The sequence below is a fragment of the Phragmites australis genome, chromosome 22 (assembly GCF_958298935.1).
Source record: "Phragmites australis chromosome 22, lpPhrAust1.1, whole genome shotgun sequence".
In the NCBI taxonomy this organism is placed as follows: Eukaryota; Viridiplantae; Streptophyta; class Magnoliopsida; order Poales; family Poaceae; genus Phragmites; species Phragmites australis.
Window position 1 is genome coordinate 1,606,349 of NC_084942.1, and position 20,971 is coordinate 1,627,319.

At 46.1% G+C, this 20,971-nt stretch overlaps 1 protein-coding gene across 1 annotated transcript; it reads left to right on the plus strand.

Annotated features, from left to right (window-relative positions):
• Positions 1-15,623: 15,623 nt before the first annotated feature.
• LOC133904312 (mini zinc finger protein 1-like) lies at positions 15,624-16,469 on the plus strand. Its single transcript, XM_062345779.1, has one exon. It carries the CDS (start codon positions 15,832-15,834, stop codon positions 16,093-16,095), a length of 264 nt encoding a protein of 87 aa, XP_062201763.1. The 5' UTR covers positions 15,624-15,831; the 3' UTR covers positions 16,096-16,469.
• The last annotated feature ends 4,502 nt before the right edge of the window (positions 16,470-20,971 follow it).

Genomic DNA, 20,971 nt, shown 5'->3' on the forward strand with positions numbered 1-20,971 from the left:
GCATGTGGAGGAGTGGATGCCGAAGTCGGGAAGAGGGGATAAAGCAACCCTGAGCTATTGCACCTGATGATCACGTTCCTGGTTTGAAGGTCCTTCACAGAAAGGCCATATGGGTCAAACTCAACAGAACAGTTATTATCAGTGGTGAAACGACGAACAGAAATCAAATTCTTAATGATATTGGGGGAGACCAAAACATTATGGAGATGTAAAGGACCTTGGGCTGCAGGAAAAGACATGAAACCGGTGGAGGTAACGGGTAGCAATGACCCATTACCGACAATAATATTAGATGGAGTGGAATAAGAAGGAGGGGAGACTGATGTGAGTGTACCGGAGTTCGATGTCATGTGTGAAGATGCCCCTGAGTCCATGTACCAGTTTGTCGTAGGTGGAGGCGTCAATGTCATCGTGTTGAAGTTGTTGGCGAGAGCGGTCTGGTCCCACTGGCCGAAGACGGGCGGTGTCAAACCCGGCAGTCCTGCTTCTGCATGCGGCACAGGAGACTGCAGAGCGGGCTGTGGTGCATACTGGTGCAGCGCGGGAGGTGGGAGCCAGAGGGGCTGGGCTGGCATGCCTGGTTGGGCCGGTGCGGCAGGCAGGCCGAACGCGCCAGCAGGACCCGCCAAGAGGGCATGCTGCTGGGAAAGGCTGCGCGGGTGCTGGGGTGTGTTAGGCCGCGGACCCGGGACAGGCGGACAAGACTGCGATGGGCCGGGCCACATTTGAATGGTCCTGGTCCATGGGTTGTAGAAGGATGGCCAGCCCGAAGAAGGTCCGTTGGAGGTGCTGTCGTTGTGACGCCGACGACGATTGCGTCGAGAGCCACCATTGCCGCCATTGCCGGAAGAAGGGGCAGCACCGGTGTTTCTGGAGGAAGGAACCGCTGGAGATGAAGCTCGATCTGTGGCGGCAAGAAGGGCAGTAGACGTGGAGCCCCGCTTTGAAGTCATGGTGATCTCCTCCAGAAGGAGGTCGTTGCGGACCTCGATGAAGGAGGGGAACGGCTTCTGGCGCTTGAGTAGAGCAGCCATGTAGCCGAATTTTTCGTTGAGGCCGCGTAGGACGGAAAGGAGGAGGGTCCGATCTTGGACCGGCTCGCCCAGATCGCCAAGAGCATCGGCCATAGATTTCAACTTCCGGCAGTATTCTGCAATGGAGAGATCGCCCTGGACGAAATTGCGGAACTCAGCATCGAGGATGAGAGCCCGTGTCTCCTTGTTGCCGAGGAATTGATCCTCGATGGCGAGCCAAACACGTCGCACGGTGGTGCCGGGCGTCATGACGTCGTCGAGAAGATCGGTGCTGATGGTGGCATACATCCAGGAGCGCACGGTGCAATCCATGTGTGCCCAACCGGGATCGGCAGGAGGGTCGCCGGTATGAAGAATGTGATCATCAAGGGCATACTTGCCTAGCGTCGTGAGGAAAAGCCCCAGCCACTTGCTGTACTGGGTGGACGCCCGATCAAGAACAATCGGCACCAAGGCGCGAAAGTTCTGGACAGTGACGGCCTGCGCATGCAGAGTGGCGGAGATGGCCTGGGCATTGGCGAGGGCGAGCGTTGTGGTCTCTGCGCGAGCAGCTTCCGCGGTACGGCACGCACGGGCGGCCTCGTCATCCAGGTGTGCACGCGTGTTAGCGTCCGCCGGCTCTTCCAGGCGCGCACGAGTGGCCGCCTCGGCCAGGCGCTCCTCGACGATCTCCGGATTGTGCATGGCAGAGAGGCAAGCGGCAACGCTAGGGAGAACTAGCGGCTAGGGCTAGGGTTTGGAGCGGAAACGTGATGGTTGCGGGAGCAACGGCATCGGATACCATGAAAGCGAGAGATAATACACGCAATAATTGTATCGATTAACCAGGGGTTACATATATAGGCACGAGCCCTTTCATATCTCAACAACCGGTTTATAGAAATAGATATCCGGGAGAATAGGAATGTGAGCCTAAAATAGGTAATGCGTGATATATGCCTAAATAAGTGACATGCATATTGATATGTCTAACAGTTCCGACTCACCCAGGAGAAGGAGCCGGCGATCATCTTCATCGACGCCATGGACGCGGTTGGGAGTTGGGACGGGGCGCTTGTGCGCCAGGACGGGTGCCACACGTGAGCGCAGCCCGTTCTGCTGGAAGGGAGCTGCCGGGCCAAATGGAAGAGTTCGACGGTCGGGCGGGCAACATGCGCGTGCTCATGGCGATGAACAACGCGCACAAGCTGGACCCGGTGCTGCTGCGTCCGGGGCGGCTGGACTGCAAGGTCGAATTGACACTGCCGGATGGGTGGCACAACAGGCTCGTGTTCCAGCCATGCGCAGTGGAGATGAGCCTCGACGGCGACATGGACCTAGAGCATGGGGTGGACGGTAAAATGAAACACCGACCACCTGCCGCCGGTCGTCGACCGTGCTGCTGTTGCTGCATCCATGTCAATCAGCCAACGGCATCATCATAGAATTCTCCTTTATCATGTATGCTCACCATGCCAATCACCGGACAGACTTCAGGTGCTGCTGATTTACCATTTTGCTTGGTTAAGTCTATTTTGCGTTCTGCTGTGCATCTTCATTTGCGTCACCATATTGCTTGCTGTTTCAGGTTCAGTCCAACATGGGAAATGACGAAAGCATCGCAGCATTTGCTCGTTAAATTACTCTGAACCACTCTCTCAAGTCTAAACTGAACCTTCTTTCTTGAGCCAATGAGGTATAAATCGACATGAAGACCGCTGGGCCTGGGTATCCAACAGCATTTCAGAACCTGCGACTCGGTCGGATTTCTATCAAATGGCTGGACTGGAAACGCACTTCACTTTGTGTTGACAGCACAATGCATTTTTGCCTCACTGAGAACCACACTTGTTTCTATCAAATGGCTGGACTGGAAACGAACTTGTTTCTATCACATGGCCTTTGTTCCAATGGAAATTTCAGATGTTTGGTCTGCAACGTTCTAACTTGCAACTGACTAACTGAGAACCACTTAAGATTTCGAGGCGGACCAAATCCCACACCGATTAGGTACTCACTCAAAAACTTGAGTTGAGCCGAAATCCGATTGGGCTGAGCTAATCAATGACTTACATCAATACTCTCTCGCTTTAAAAATAGTAAGCGTATTTTTTTTAAGACACAGTCTACGAAGTTAGATTTTGACCAAAACTTTCTCACAAAATATCATTTATAGCTACAAAATCTAGTTATATAGTGTGAAATTATTTTGAATTGTAAACCTAGTTATATAATTTTATTCACTAGATATTCTTATAATTTAATTAAATATTAGTTAAAGTACAAAAAGTTTGACTTTTCTAATAAGAAATACTCCTACTATTTCTACACAGAGGGAGTACATGACAAGGCTCTTGCTACGGCTTTGTCATCAAAATTCCTACTCAAATTGTTGTATACAGTAGCAGCACCTCTAGCTATATATGACATGGCAGATGAGAAGCAAACAGGTTCTGAATTCGAACGACCACCCACTTCATATGCAGCATCATGGTCAAAGGATCAGCTCGTGAGCTTGTGTACAAGCGGCAAAACGGGCACGGTTACTTGCTTAAGCTTGTAAGCGATGCTAATATCTGAACCTCGCCGACTGATCCTCTTCAGCTCGACTACGCTCCCACATTCAGTTCACAGAGCTAGCTGCTAGCGCGCGACATACGTTGCACACGAAGACATCAAGGATGCACGTAGCCGTCTTATACTACCATCACCTAAAAGAACCGAAACAGATCGGCCTTAGGAGATAAAAAAACAAAGAAAACTTAAACTCAGCATGCAGAGCAACACTGAATTTCAAAGAGGAACTACGAAGAAACAAAGACAGCCTCCATACTTCAGGTTGGAACCACCGTACACTCTGTGGTCTCCAAACGTTTGCTTGCTGCTACTTCCACCACCCACATATGGAGAGAAATAGCAGCCTCCATTGTCTTTCATTATCGATTAATAGGATCTTGATGACTCCCCAAAAGCTCGATGTCCACCCGCATCACCTAGATTGAAGATGGCACATCGGCCTCTCCGTCGCTCGAGCGAAGCAGAATCTAAGATCCAAGTTGCCTCTGCACAAATACTACCGTAAGACAGTTCACAAGAATCCATAGCCACACTCCTTTAGCCACCACTGCAACACAGAGGTGTATGCCCATGACTCTGCAACAACGTCTCCAAGGAGAGAAGCAACATTAGACATGACGCCGCCGTTGTCTAATCCAGATAAAACCCGATCAAGGCTGTGTAAGCTTTCCATCTAGGATTACTACGTATTTGCAGAGTGGCGCCAATATGTTTTCTGCTTTTTTTGATTTGATTTTTGAGCAGCGGTCCAAAGGGCTAAAGAAGAAGCACATCAGTTGTCCTTGAGCCCAGCAACCAATTCATGCAAAAGCACCCACCCCCCTTTCACCACTGCTCGCTGCATGGGTGTGTGTGTGTTCCTGAACTGAAACCGCAACCTTGTGTCCCGTGCAGGAGAGCTACGTGCTCACGCCACCACATTAGCATGCGACCTCTCAAGTCTGAACCGACTCGACGCTCCTCCACAACCTCGATCGGACTCGGCATAATACATTAATACAAGCGACAATACAGTAGAGTCGTCGGGTCACATTACAGATAGAGCTAGTAGTAGAGAGACTAGAGAGATTACAGTCTGAATTTGTCAGTCGTATCTACTTTGGAGCCTGTCTATAACTCTAACAACCGAATCCATCGGCATCAGATCTCTTCTTCTTCTTATTATTATTATTATTACTCGCGTTGAGATCCTGTGTTGACATGGCCAAGCCACTGGAGTTCTTCCTCTGCATCCTCTTCCTTGATTAGTTTAGTTAGAGGCCCATCTTGTCTTATTGGTGGCTGGCCCGTATCTTTCTTTCATATTGGGTCTGCTTTCGGGCTTTGTTGGGTAGTGAGTGGGCCTCATTCGTGGCATGATCACGAATAATTAGTTTGAGCAGCTGGACTGGCTAGCATTCACTTCACTTGCACACCACTGCCTAGCAGCTGATGTATGTTCCTCTTCCTCTCAATCGAGGGAGTGCCAGCCACGGTGTTGCAAGCGATATGGTGCACTCAATCTGAGTGTGTGATTGGTTGTCTACATGAGGTATTATCCATATGAATCATATATGCAGGTTGAACGGAGCTATATTTTTAGAAAAGAAGAGTGTTTGAGTTGTTGTATTTGTCTTGATAGGTTGAATTGGGTTTTTGTTTGGTTGATCAAATTTGAGATCACGTGAGCAAATATAAAAATTGAGATTTTGATTGTTTGCTCGTATGAAAGGCCTCTCTCCGGTGACCTTCTCCCCCTATCTCCTCTCGCACCCCCTTCCACCCCTGCGCGGCTTTCACGGGTTGTTTGAAGGTGCAACGGTGGCTTCACGACACTCCTCTCTCCGCCTCCTCGGTTGACCGGTCGCCTTTGATGCCGCCATTGTCTGTCGCGCTGCCTACCGTTGTTGGGCAGTTGTCCACTAAGCAAAAAGGGAAGGCCGTCTTGTAGGACGTGTGGCTTTGCCCTCCCTACCATCATGCCTCCCTCACCAGCTTCATGGACGCCGCCAGGGCGGCCAGGCTTCCTGTGGCAGCCCCCTATCCGCCGGTCGTCTCGATTTATCCGTCCCAGCCTGATGACGGGGGCTGGACCTTGGTCATTGGTCACCGTCATCCTCAGGCACCTAAGGCTGGCCAGCCCCCAACGTCGCTGCCTACGCCACGTAAGCGCAGCCTGCCTGCTACCCTCAATGGCCGCTACCTCAATTGCTTGTCCTAGACGCACCATCGAGCGAGCTACCATCATCCCTTAAGATGCTTCCGCTGTAAGGGATTTTGACACCAGGCCAAAGATTGGAAACGACCTCAGGGTAGCTCTTCTCATTCGGCTGTCTCGACGGAGGAGTTCAATGTTTCGAGTTTCTACCCAAATTGCTTATTGGTCATCTATCGTACACAAGCAACGTGTGACACCATACTCACTACTAGCGCATGCCTCTGCCGACTGACGTCCGCTGGTTCTTCTATCCCTGGATGTAGTTGGCATACATGTCCAACGACGTCTTGGGCTACATGGTCGTTGTTTCATTCAAAGGAGTCTCGCCCTATACCTGGTCCACCTCCACTGCGTGGCACCTTATCGGTCATCACTGATGGGTCGAGCGTCTTGAGGAAGACACCAACCTTGTGGTTCGAGAAGACTTCGTCGTCCTCCGTATTGTCGCTTGGTGCAACCTTCCGGAGAACATCCCCAGCAATGTCATCATTGTGGTGGCCGAGCCTACCTCTGTTGTCCGCTATGACGACCCCGACATGCAACAGATCTTCAGCGCCATTTCACCAGACATCATGGAGAAGAGAACCTTAAAATACAATATTTCCATCTGGCTGGGCTCCATGGCGGAGTTTCGGGTGCCTTCCTACTCCAGCAACGGCTCCTCCGCCCTTTCAAACGAGGAGGGTGGTGATTTGGCCGCCGTTGTGGGACACTTAGGCCTCTCCTAGGGGAGGTGTTTGACATTCCTGCCATTAACGAAATCTTCGGCAGGCGATGGTGTCGGGCCGATCGACGGTCGTGCTCATGGAGTTCGTTGGGCGTCCGGTGTCCTTCCTCCATCCTCGGCTTCCGTGCGCATCCCCTTCAGATCCTTCTGTGCTGCACCTTCCAAGGAGATGCCCTCTCACTTGTGCCTGCCAACATTGTCAGGCGACGGCCTACCACCTTTCCATGAGTCACATGTTCGGGCGCTGGACGCTTTTGTCATCCCATCCTCAACCCATGATGATGTGCAGCCTTGGTCCTTTGACCCCATGCTGGAAAAACATCGCTCAAGCAATAGTATGGCCTACGTACCCATGACGGAAGTACCCCGTTCCTGCGACAATGTGGCCACCCACGATAGCGACAAACCAATGCCATCTTGACACGTCATACTGGTGTATTCGAGATGCCGACGCCATGCTAGGACCACTGACCCTGCATCTCATGTGGGCTAGGGTCGCTCTCCTGCTAACGCGCCTTCTACGAATAGCGTTTGTCGATCCTCTCTCTCCCCGTCCAGTGTGAACTCTATGTTTGCATCTTAGGCGGTCCTGGATCACCTTCCCAATGGCCCATTGTTCACGGGTCGTGTGAGCCGATCCCCTGCATGTTCATCTCGTCATCGCTCGACACTGCAGTTGGGCAATCGGCTTCGGCGCGATGCTTGTTGTCGGATGCCTAACAGTCCGTCCACCCAGCGGTGCCAATCTCATATCACAACCGCTGACATGGACAAAGATGTTGCGGCCTCCCAGGTTGAAATCACGACCGCTTCCTCGGTGGAAGCCTTTATCCAAAAACTTACCAAGGAGTTCCCTGTGCCTTTAGCTACTCCTCCTCGCAGGAATATCATGGTTAAGAGCGTGGAACATCGCCCCTGAAGAAGCAACCGACTCGCTGTGCATTCTAGCCTCTCGGCGGTGCGGCCATCTAAGAGAGGGGAGCTCCTCCTCATGCGCCGTCTCGGTCTTGTAAAGGATGGTGAGGGTGTTTCGTCATCTCTTCATCAGGCTTACGTTCGCCTCTTCGAACAACCTCTGTCTGAACTCCATATTCAGGCAAACAGGGAGCTCTTCCCAGGCCAAGAGTTGTCAGCCGTCGTGGCTGCTAATGCTATGGAGCCCCAGGCTTGCTAGGTGTCAACGCCAGCCATTGCCACTCTGCATGGATAACTTCAATATCTTAAGCTGGAATGTCTGTGTGCTCAATTATAAGGCTCATCGGGACGTTGTTCGAACCATGATATCTGATCACAAGGCTTCAGTAGTTTGTCTGCTTGAGAAGAATCTAAATGATGTTACCCCTTTTTTTAGTTAATGAAATTTACGGTCAGACCACTTCTAGTTACTCTTGCTTGCCGACCTCAGATACCAGGGGGGTGCTCATGGCCATACAACATCCATTTTCCTTAATTGTTGTCCAAGTGCTTCGATTCTCGATGAACGTTCAGGTTTCTTCACCGACTGACGACGCCTTCTACATGTCTGTGGTGTATGGTCCTACAGATGAGAGCCTAAAGGACTCATTCCTCTCTGGGCTTGCTTCTGTCCGAGCGCTATTGCCTGGGCCTTGGTTGATTATTAGGGGTTTCAACATGATCATTTCAGCCACGGACAAGAACAATGCCAATCTCAACAGGCGTTCCATTGCAACTCTCTGATGCTTTATCGTTGAGCAGGAGCTCAAGGACCACCACTTGTTTGGCCAGCGATACACCTGGTCCAATGAAGAGCTGCCCTCACCCTTGTGGCCGGCAATACACCTAGTCCAACATCGGGAAAAGCATTATCCCACTCCGAGGAAGCCAATGCTCTGTCATCCAAGCTGCCCGACTTTCTCAATGCTGTTCAGAGGGGTTGGATGCTGAACAATGAAGAGCTGTCCAAACCCCCTCTTATACGGCTGGATATTTTGCTTAGGCGTTGGAGTAGCTTGCACATTGGCAACATCAAAGACCAACTTCTCATTGTGCGGGAGGTTGTTGACTGACTGGATGCTGCCCAGGAGGGCTGGAACCTCACACCTGCTGAACATGAACTTCGCAAAAACCTTAAATTCCTTGTCTTAGGATTGACATCGTTGGAGCGCATAATCGCTCGAAGTCGATCCAGATTGGCATGGATCCGATATGGTGACACACATACCAGGCTTTTCCACTCCTTTGCTAATTTCCGTGCGAGGAAGAACACCATCATCATGTTAACCACACCAAACGGGCCGGTCTCCACACACTCGGCTATGGAGACAACATTGTTTGATCATTTCAGCTCTATCGTCGGTGTTGCCCCCTCCAGGAACTTTTCCATTGACCTACTGAGCCTCGGTATATCACCGCTAGACTTGCTGTCGCTTGAAGCTCCGTTCAGTGAGGAGGAGGTGCTCAGGGCAATCAAGAGTTTGCCTTTCAACAAGGCCCTGGGTTCCGACGGATTCATGGTGGAGTTTTATTGTGCTGCTTGGACAATTATTAAGAAGGATGTGACCTTACCAATTAGTGCTTTTGTCAATGGCGACCGCAAGGGGCTTCATCGCCTCAACAATGCGCTCTTCACTCTGCTGCCCAAGAAGGAGGGGGCCTCCTTGCCGTTAGAGTTCCATACGATTAGCCTTATTCACAGCTTTGGCAAGCTGATCACCAAAGCCCTATCTCTACGGTTTGCACCTTAGTTAAGTTCACTAATCACAAACACTCAAAGTGCGTTCAATTCATGACAGCTTCAAATTGGTCCATTCAACAGCAAGGCTGCTCAAGAGATGGAAGAAGCCTAAGATCTTTTCAAATTGGACATTGCTAAGGCTTTTGACACTGTGAATTGGGCTTTCCTCATGGAGATCTTGCGGGCTTAGGGATTTGGTCCCTGTTGGTGCGGTTGGATCGAGGCCATTCTCAGCTCTACTTCACCCCGGATTCTTCTCAACTCCGTGCCTGGGCCTGCTCTCAACCACGCCCGTGGGTTGCATCAAGGGGATTCACTCTCGCCTTTCCTCTTTGTGTTGGTCATGGACATCCTTTATCGTATTTTTCTAAGGCGGGTGAGGAAGGCATCATCGACTCTACGTGGCATCGTTTCTCTCTTTACGCAGATGATGCAGTTATTTTCTTATCTCCAACTTAGCAGGATATCTGAGCACACCTTGCTATCCTCCATTTCTATGGGGCGACTTCTGGTCTCAAGACTAACCTGGACAAGTGTTTTGTTGCCCCTATATCTTGTTCAAAGGATGACATTACAATTATAAATGCCAATCTTCCATGTACTCTGTCTTCCTTCCCCATCCAATACTTGAGAGTACCACTCACGACTGGACGGCTCTGCAAATGCCACTTGCAACTGATTGTTGACAAAGTTTCTACTAAACTTCCAACTTGTTAGGCCAAATTGATCTCCAGGCCAGGCCGTGCAATCCTGGTGAAATCCGTGCTGTCTTCGACCCCTCTGCATACACTAATCTCCATTTCTGTCCCCCCATGGGTTATCAAGGAAGTGGATAAGATCCAAAAAGCTTTCCTCTGGACTGGTGAAAAGGAGTTGTTTGGGGGTCGTAGTGCCCTCGCTTGGCCTCAGGTGTGCCGTTCGATGATATACGATGGCCTAGGTATCCTGGACCTTCGATTGGCAGGTTTGGCTTTGCATCTTTGGTGGCTGTGGTGGCAACGATGCGACCATTCTAGGGCGTGGGCCAATCTACCCATGCACCACGACAAGGAAGTTATCACACGCTTTGATGCTTCTACCAAATTCGAGATAGATAATGGGGAATCCATGATATTCTGGATTGATGCTTGGATTGGAGGCCGTTCCATTCGCTCGTTGGCACTGAACCTGTTTGCATGTGTCCCTCCTTCAGCAAGGAGTAGAACTGTCAAGAATGCTTTGGAAGATTAGAGGTCGGTTCGGGATGTTACTAGCCCTTTATTTGTCCCTGTGCTCTGCCAATACTTGCAGCTATGGCCGCTGCTAGAATCTTTCACCTTAAGCAACGAACATGACCGAATAATTTGGAAATGGACCTCTTCTAGAGAGTATTCGGCTCATCGGCTTATCATCTTTTGTTCCAAGGATCTATTCGATTCGGAGGCGCCAACCTGGTTTGGAAGGCTTGGGCACCATCGAAGGTGAATTTTTTCGGTTGGCTCGTGCTCCACAGACGCCTCTGGATAGCGGGTCGACGGAAGAGGCACGGATTGCAACCGGATGATTCATGCACACACTGCACACAACCACTTGTATCCACATATCACCTTCTCCTTCACTGCATCCTGGCACATGAAGTCTCGTGGCGAGTCTTGGGCATCCATGCGCCTGATAAGGACATCTCTATTTTACGCTGGTGGTCCGACCTGCGAGGGTGTGTCGCTAGTGAACTGCACGATGGTCTGGACTCCCTAATCCTCCTTACATGTTGGCGCATTTGGTTGTCGCGCAATGACGTTGTTTTCAACAGCCTGCACATTTCATCAGACGCTTTGGTGGCCCTTATCAGGGAGGAGGCTACACGTTGGTGCTCCGCCGGAGCGAAGAAGCTTCCTACCCTGTTGGAGCGCCTGCGAAGATATGGCTCGATTGTACAACTAGTGCCGATGTTAGCTCATCTCGGTTGTTTCTTTTCTAGCATAAGCTCTAAATAGGATGCTCTTATATTTGGACCTGCTTTTGGTCATTGTGTAAGTCTCCTTACTTTTTCTATCTTCTTAATATAAAGATGCGCAGCTCACTACAATCGATCAGGATCTGAGGTAACAATTGACATGTGAAATCAGGCACAGATGCTATTCTTTAACAGTTGACTTGTGAAATCAGGCACAGATGCTATGCTTTGCTACTCCAGTCCACTAGTGCATATATTGCTGCCATAGGCAGGCCAGGCACTCACTAGCCATGAGCAGAGATGCAGGTAAACGATGCCTTTTGTCCATGGCCAACCAACTAATCCTTCCTTCCGTTTCTAGGTGTGCACCTGCAGTGGCCTGCCCAATCAACTCATCTTTATCTTTCTTTCAGTCCATATGTGTTTTTGGTGTCGCTGCTAGCAACGCCCGATTGGACGCGAACCAGAAAGACGAAACAATCCGCTCACAAATGGCAGACACGCTGGCCCTGCTGGCTCCATCGATTTGTTTCCACCTTCCCCTCCCGTGGGTCACGAGATATGGATCAATCGATTTGATGTCTGCAGATTTTCATCTCTTCACAAGTATAAGCACTAGAGGTTCTGAATTCTGATGATTTTTAATTTCTTTCTTCACAAAAATCATACTGCTCCTCTTCTTTCCATCTCAAGTCGCTGTTGCAAATCATAGCTGTTCTTCTTTTTTAGATGGGCAACTGCATATCCAGTTGGAAGACATACCCGCACTCGTCTTTCTTCGGTCTGTCAAACATTCATAGGAGAGAACAGCTAGCTCGAATCCAACCAAATTTGCGGTGCGGAGGCCAAGCTGGCCGACAAGAAAAGGCCTTCAATTGCACGCAACCCCTTCACATGCAAATTCACATCCGTCGAAAAGGATGCCAGCCAATTCATTCATCAACCGCTGTTCCCCACACCACATCACACAACAGCGACAACAACCACAATTGGTAGGGGACCTTCCTCTCACATCCTCCTCTGAAATAGTGTTTGATTTGTTTGTTGCTAGCTAAGGTGAGAGCAGAAATGATAAGTATCAGAAGCTGAATTATTCCAGTGGCGGCAATCGAGAACAGTTTACGCTTGATCTTCGATGTCAGTGACATGGAAAACTAACATTCTGCTGGCCATAGTGCAGAAGAAAATGGCAGAGCTGATGAGCCTTCGATGACAGTGTGTGCCCCATCTTGGCATCTTGTTGCATGATTGGATTTGATAGGTGGAGCCTAATATCACATTATCCACCAGCTAGTAGGCCCCTCTCCTTCTTTGGAACTTCATAAGGTCAAACAAATTGAGCCCCTGCCTTTACATAAGAGTAGTAGTACTTGCCAATTGGCAATACTTTTAATCCAATCTGATGTACTTTGGCTAACTTTTTTAGCATTTGGTTTAGTGCAGCTCGTGGGGTACTAGTACTAGTAATATAATATACCATTGTTCATTCTAGTTGCATGTGATGCTTAAAAGTACTAGCATTTTTCTCAAGTCAAAGTTGGGATATTAGTACTTGATATTTAAGCCTAGTAACTAAAAAATGATTGAACTCCATTTTGTTAGGTTGACAAAACTCCATCGACTTGTCAAGTGCATATGTCCTTAAGTGCTGTACTGCACCTCCTGAAAAGATTAGTAGCACTCTCATCATTTTAAACCATAAAGCCTAGAAGAAAGGTCATGGAACAGGGATAATGATATCTAACGAACAATATAGTATGCAAACAGTTGAATTTTAGAAGTCTAACAGAGGGAGCAAAACTGTCACTGTACATTCAGTTAGAGGGATCAAAACTGTCACTGTATTTTCAGGAAAAGGATTTCAGGTGTTACTAGATTCTAATTTGCTTTAAGTTTGCCAGTGATATATAATTAATTTATAAATCAAATGGTTTTCCAGTGATGTCTTATAGAATCCTGAGAAGCTTTTATGATGGTTTGTTTCGCAGTGATATTGCAAGTAGAATATGAACAAGTAATGTTAAGTTTTTTTTAGATAATGGAAAAAGCTGTTCCGGCCTTTTCCAAATATGAACAAATAATGTTAAGAACAGTTGTATCTTGTCATATGAATAAGTAATGTTAAATACAGTTGTACATGTGAAAACCTAATGATTTCTGTTAAAATTGGAAGTGAACTTGTCTTTCTTACAAATATGAGAAGACTAACAATATGCTCTCTTGTCACCGCAGCACCAATTAATGATGTGAATATATACTCTTCCTTCTTTTGAGAGAACAAAACACTAATCGTTTGATCACAGGTTCCACCACAGAAGACAAGTGTGGCTGCTGAAAACGACTTTTTTTTTTTTATCTTTGTCGCCATGGTTGGAGCTCTACTTTACCGGTCTAGCCATTTCTACTACAGTACTATAAATATTTTTCCCTGTTTTCTTAAATTAGTAGTGTTTGGTTCGTTGGACGGGATGAGATGAAACAGATCCATTTTATTTTTGAGCTGTTTGGATAGAGAGTAGCGGAATGTAATGGTTCAGAATTAGAGAATATTCTTCAAAGATTCAGAACAGAGCCGTTCTAAAAAACAGTGAAACGTAGTTGTATCACTCGAACGTGACTGATGGTAGACCCGAGGTACTAAAATAGACTCGTTCCATCCCATTCATCAAACAAGTATCTATATATGAACGGAATCATCCCATCCTCAAATATATAAATGGAATCATTTCATCCCACCTTGCTCTCCAACCCAACACTACCTAAGAGATCTCTCAGCTTGACAAATGACAAGTAAATATCATGGTGTCTTTCATATATCCTGCCTTAATCTGGGATTATCACAACCCTGCACTGCATTTTGTTCATGTCCATTTACCCAGTGCTATGGAAGAATCTGCCTAAAGCTTTTAGGTACGTCAGCTTAGGTTTGAACATATCAGGGACATATATCAAAGGTTTGGACAAAAGCATGCTCAAATGTGGCCAAATAGGCACATAATTTGAAGTCATGGCGCCATACCACAACGTTGTAGTCCATGAAATGCATTCAATTTTAAGCTGCTATATCAATGTATCATACAGCTACACATCATAACATCATTGACCAATGGTACCCTGATGAATTGGAACACATGAGCAATTGTTTCATAGGTCAGGTGTGTCTATCAAAAAGAAAAAATAGAGGAAATGTGTGCCACAAGCAAATGCCCAATGGAGGAGCCTGCCGGAGGACGAAGAGTCGGTTGGAGAGGAGTGCTTGCTTCTCTATCCAACCTCCGATGTGGATCCAAAGAAACTTATTTTCACGCCTAATTTTTCTTCTTTTGCTCCGTGCTCCTACACAGGTCGCTGAATCTATCAATTTTTACCAAAATGTGCATGTCCTTTTCCCTTATTTATTTTTAAAAATTTTCTTCGTGAAGATGTCACTGTCGGTAAACGAGAACCTCTTCTCGAGGTTAGCAGCTATATATGTGTCTCAGTCTGCCCAAGACACTGGAGACGTTTTATCAAGTCAATTCAGATATAATCTTGTCCGCTAATGGACCTACTAAAAATGCTGGTTAGTTGGTCATGCTGGTCTTTATTCTTTAACAAATAATAACACGATTCGCCAAACTGTCACTACAGTCGCCCTCTGGTAGCAACAGCACAAGATAGGATAGGATATACTAGCTTTTGTTAGTGCAAATATTTCAGCACTGCCAACAGAAATAACAACCAAACTAGTTCATGCACAACGTGCCAACTTATAAAAACAATACATTAATTCGTGCAGGTTCTGATTGTCTCTGGAAAACAAATCGCCTTCAAATTCATCAAACTAAGGGTTAGTTCGGAGTGAGTTGGTGTAAAAGGGTTCGTCAGTGGTAATTTATTGTGACAAGAGGAATTGTATTGTAGCATAAGTTATGAATAATTTCCCACACCATCACACCATGCAACTTGGACCACAAAGCCCACTCTAAACTGGTTGAATGTGTTACCTAAAAGTAAAAAATAAACAAAAAGAGCGCCAAGATAACTAATTACTCTAATACGTGATTCATAAAGTGGTATCGGATCACTACATGACTCACCACCTACGCGAAAAGGTTATAAAACAAAATAAAAAAGAGTGCATACGTTGCTTTTTAGAGAACAGATGGCCGACCGTAGCCACAATGCGTGGTTTATAAAAGTAGCGTCGACTCACGATACGTTTGGAAAAGCAAATTGCTCACAAATGAAAGATAGCAAATATACAAATAAAACAAGATGTGCACGCATTACTATTTGGCGAAACAAATTCTCATACCAAGATAATCGATAAATTCCTAATGCTTGTGTCACAATCAAAAGCGGTATCACATTACTTCCGACTCTCGATCTTTTCAGAAAAGCAAATTGCGTGCAAAATCAATGGTACATGAGACGACAAATTAAACAAAGAGTGCACGCCTTTCTATTTAAGTATTTGGCGAAACAGAAAACCGCACCAAGGTAGCCGGTTGCTCTCAAAGGTTGGTTCCTCGCCCGTGGCCTCCTCCATCCATTTCAGTATAAAAAGTTGCACACCCTCCTCCAAAGGTCCAAGCTAGCCGTGAAAGCAACGAAGTCCTACTCCATCCATCTCAGATTCTCAGCTCAGTTTGTTTTTTCCTTGTGGAGCTTCGATTCTCATCTCCGTCGTCGTCGTCGTCGTCACCTATGGGGCCTCAGCAAGATCGGTCCACGGCGAACGGCGCGGCGGCGAGGAAGCCGGAGACCAAGGTGGTGCACTACAGGGAGTGCCAGCGCAACCACGCGGCGACCATCGGCGGGTACGCCGTGGACGGGTGCCGCGAGTTCATGGCGTCGGGGGCGGAGGGCACGGCCGCGGCGCTCGTGTGCGCGGCCTGCGAGTGCCACCGCAGCTTCCACAGGCGCGAGGTGGAGGCCGAGTGCGACTGCTCCTCCACCACCTCCGGTTGATCAATCATACCAGTGCTCGATCTCTTTGCGCATGTGAGCTGATTGATGGGTGAGGTGATCGAGATCATGGCATGGGGGCCGGGCATTGAAATGATTTGGTAGGTGCGGTGCATTCAACCAATTATGGACCGATAGATATTTATTTTCTTCCTTTTCCCCCTCTTGCTCTTGGATTTTCAGTGAGATTTATGTGCCATGTAACATATGTGTTGGTCGTTCGTATATGTGCTTGTAAGTGTTGTAACTGGCCTCTCTCTCTCTCTCTCTCTCTCTCTCTCTCTCTCTCTCTCTCTCTCTCTCTCTCTCTCTCTCTATCTGTAGATATAGTCGAGTGATTGCCCTGTTACAGAAATGGACATCTTATATTTCTCAGATACCTGTGCTTCTTGTTTGGAACTTGTGTTTCTGAATCATATATACTTGAATTTTCCTGGGGGAGATGATTTCTGCAAAATTAGTTGGTGGTTTTGTTCCTGAGGCCGTTTCACTGTGACTTCTAGCTTTGATCTTGTTTTGACTACGCATGCAAAGTGCGGATTGCCCACTGCTATAGAAAATATCATCTTGCTGGTTCAAATATGATATCACTACTGGTTTCAAAACCGGTAGTGAATAAATAGTAGTGATACTCAGTAGTATCACTGCTGATTTTGGAATATGGGAGTCAAACCCGGAAATATAGCAATTTACATGCATGTGAAGTTTGTGGGAGTCGAATCCGTGACCTCATTCCTCGTGCGAAGCTTCTTTATCATCTCACATCGTAGTCTTACATGATGTCTATAGGGTAATTTATTCTTTTGACATTTCATGCTCAAATCTTTGGATAATTATTTGGATGTCTAGATTGCTACAAATGAAAATATTATCAACTATAAAGTTATACATCTCGTCGAGATCTATAATTTTCATATAAAGTTTGTCTCACTCCAACTCCATATAAATTTTTTTTTGTCTCCAATCCATGCACCTTTCTTGACAAAAAAGCTTAGAAGTATCTCGATAGGACCACTAAAGTTTTTAATCGAAAATTGATCTTCTCCAATTTGCTTGAAATTTGATATTCTCCAATTTACCTGAATTCTTTTTGAAGACATAGCGCTACATCTAAAGTCAGTACAGCGCAAACGTTTCATCAATTCTAGTTACCAAACTCACGATAAAAATATTTGAAGTTACATTTTTCAACTTTGTAGTCATGCGTGTGTTTTTTTCAACCATTCATACTAGTTTTAAACCAGATTCGGCAATTTACTTTGTGGTTCATCGTGTGATTTCCTTTGACATTTTTAGACGCTTATTTGGGTATCTATATGGTTTCAAATAAAAAAGTTATCAACTACAAAGTTGTAGATCTCGTTAAGTACTATAATTTTCATATATAGTTTGTGTGCATCTGACTCTATATGAAAACGTTATGAATTTCTAAAATTAATTACATTTTCTTATCGTTGCCGATTTATAGCTAGAACTGACAGTGATAAGCAAATATCACTACCGGTTTATTATGATAGTATCACTACTAATTTTTAGTTGAACCGATAATAATACTTAATTATCACTACTAGTTCTTACCGGATAGACTATTACTGTTGGTTTTTAGTAAGAACCGATAATGATACTTTATTACTGTCAGTTATTTTTAAACCGACAATGAAAAGAGGATACAGATGATCTTTTCTTAGTAGTGACTACGTCGGAGCATTATCAATCGAGCTGATGCCTTTCCTTGGACTAAAACCAATCGGTAAACTGAGGATTTGATAATTAATAATTAGGAAGAAATATTCACCGGATACGTGTCCTTCATCAGATATCATAGGTTCAATAACTGCTATGAGAAAAAAAGTACGTGCGAATATTTCATGCAGTTAATTGTGTTCCACATGAAAATTATTCTGGAATTTTTAAAAAAATCTTCCAGATAATATAATTAAAAAAAATACACTCGAAACTTTAAATACGATACACCTGCCTGACCTATCCTGTCAAATATCACCATTGCCGCCATATCTTGGCATCATTTTCACCGCTGCCATGAATCGCTGCCTCCGACGCGACGTACTGTCACTGCCAAAGCGCCAGGCTGCTTCTGATTTTCTTTAAGCTGCTTTCCCGAAATTTAATTACTGTGATTTCAGATTAAGACAGGTAGGTCTGCAAGCATGCTTACAACCATGAGCCCATAAGATATCAACAGATCGTTGTACTCCTGCTGCGAAATTAAATCAACAGGTAGCAGACGGCTGCGAAATTAAGATATCTGAACTGTGTGGCATCAACAATCCGCTGTTAATTTGTCCTCTTGATGCTGAAACTGATACTGATATGCACGAGCGGCAGGGCGGGTCCGGCGGCGGCCCCGGCGATTACTAATGATCAGTAGGCCAGTCGGCCTCCACCCTCATTCATTGATCGTCATTGGATTGCCGTACGCATTCTGCAGTAGCCAGCTAGCTTTGCTGCTGCTGCTACTGAATATTTGCTGGGACCTCGTGTTACCGGTGTCACTCCAAGAGAGCCGAGTCCAGAAGATGTCAGACAAGATGATATTGAAGAGGAGCGGAGAGGAAATTGGCGTGAACAAGAAAAGCACTAAAGGAGAAGAAACACAATGATATCTGAGTCGAAATGGTGTAACTAAGCAGCGGAGCGGCCCATGTATCGGTAGTTGGCTTATGTGTGCATTGCCTGGTGAGAAACCAGTTAAGATTAGAGGACTTGTAAACGAAACGATCAGACAATGAACATACAAAGAACGGAGTGGTGAAATCGAGCATGACTCATTGCCGTATCTTTGGACTCTATCCTCAGTCCCCTTGCTATCTCTAATAAGTAGTGTGCTCGTAACAATTGGTGTCAGAGCTGTTCGTCTTGGTGGGCCACGATCATCGGACGTGTCTGCAAGTCAAGATGAAGATGGAAGATCAGTTCGCCTTGATCCTGAAGAGAATTGAGGAGAACAACAAGGTGATTGCGGAGGTGTGGGAGACCGTACTTGAGTTGAAGGCGGCCAAGGGCGAGTTCGATCAATAGAAGCCTCAGATGGAGACCAACGTGTTGACTCTTCAGTCGAGTGTGGTGGATTTGCGAGTTCAAGTGGAGCAGATCCTGCCCAAGCCTAGATCCACGATGAACTCGACAGAGGAAGCATCTCTCACGCCTACACCTGGATGGGGAGCATCGGCCACCGCTCATCTAGGGGAGTCCTCTACGGAGGCAGCGTTCGGGCCTCATGGCCATCATGTCGCTCAGACACACCGAGGGCATGATTTTGAGGTGAACAACACCCCAATACTACCTCCGATCATAGGTGCGTTTCATCCCTTTGGTTCTGCTTCAATTCTTCAGAAATCACAGGCTTCTATCGCTTCTAGCACTTTGAGTTCCAGTTTGATTGCTGCTATGCCTCATTTGAATTTTCCACAATTTGATGGCAGTAGTCCTAAGATATGGATCAAACTCTGTGAAACCTTCTTTGAGATTTCCGAAATTCCATCTCATATGTGGGTTAAGTTATCTACCATGTATTTTGTTGGTTTGGCTGCTTTCTGGCTACAATATATGGAGAGCACAGTTAGTCAGTGGGGTTGGGCAGATCTTGGCCTGGATATCTGTCACAGGTTTGATCGAGATCAAGGAAACCAACTGATTAGGCAATTCTTTCATATTAGTCAAAATAGGACAGTAGTGGACTATATTGAGAGGTTTGATGATTTAGTACATCAATTGTTAGCTCATGATCCTTCTATGAATATGTCTGTTATTACCAACTATTTTATAGATGGATTGAGAGTGGATATAAAATCTATGGTGTTGCTTCATAGACCTTTAGACCTCGATACTGTGAGCTCTCTTGCTCTATTGTAGGAAGAAGTCCTACAAGAATTTTCCAAGAAGGATCAAAGAAAACAAGGACTTTCTTACTCAAGAAATATGTTGAGACCTTCCATCAATGTACCAACCTCAGTGACATCAAGGGGAATTGGTATACAGGCTGCTTCGGAAGACAAAAAGTTGACAACTAATACCAATTGCAAAGAATTAGCCACTGAGGACAAACTATCAAATCTGAGGGTATATAGAAGGGCAAAAGGACTATGTTTCAAATATGGGGACAAGTGGGGATTGAACCATAAATGCGCTGCTGTAGTTCCTCTGAACTTGGTGAAAGAATTTTGGCAGATGTTAACTGAAGAATCAGACAACAATGACACTTCTACTAATTTGAACAAATCAGATTCTGATGAAGAATTGATGATAATCTCGTAACAAGCTATTAATGGTACCGAGGGCAATTCCACAGTGAGGCTGTCAGGATATTTATCTCATTGTGAAGTGCTCTTGTTGGTTGATTCAAGAAGTTCTCATTCTTTCATCAGAGAACAATTAGCAGTGTCGATATCTGGCTGGATAGAATTAAGTAATCCCATGAGAGTAAGGGTGGCTAATGGTAATATTTTGATGTGTACTCATGAGTTGCAGAATCTGAACTGGGGTGTTCAAGGCCATACATTTTGCAATGATTTCAAGGTTCTACCTCTTAGTTGCTATGATATGATCCTAGGTATGGATTGGTTAGAGAAGCATAGTCCAATGCAAGTTCACTGGTTGAAAAAGTGGATGATCTTTAGCCAAAACAACAAGAAAATTACATTACAAGGCTTACAGTCAAAGGCACAAATGGGAGCACCCATCTCTAAGTTACAACTTCAAGTACTTCAAAAGGCAGATAGCTTTGTGTTCATGTTACAACTCAATGCAGTAGAACCAAATACTATCTAATCTAACTCATGGCTACTTGAGGTCAAGAAACTTATAGAACAGTTTGCTGATATTTTCATGGAACCCACTAGGTTGCCACCAAAAAGATAGT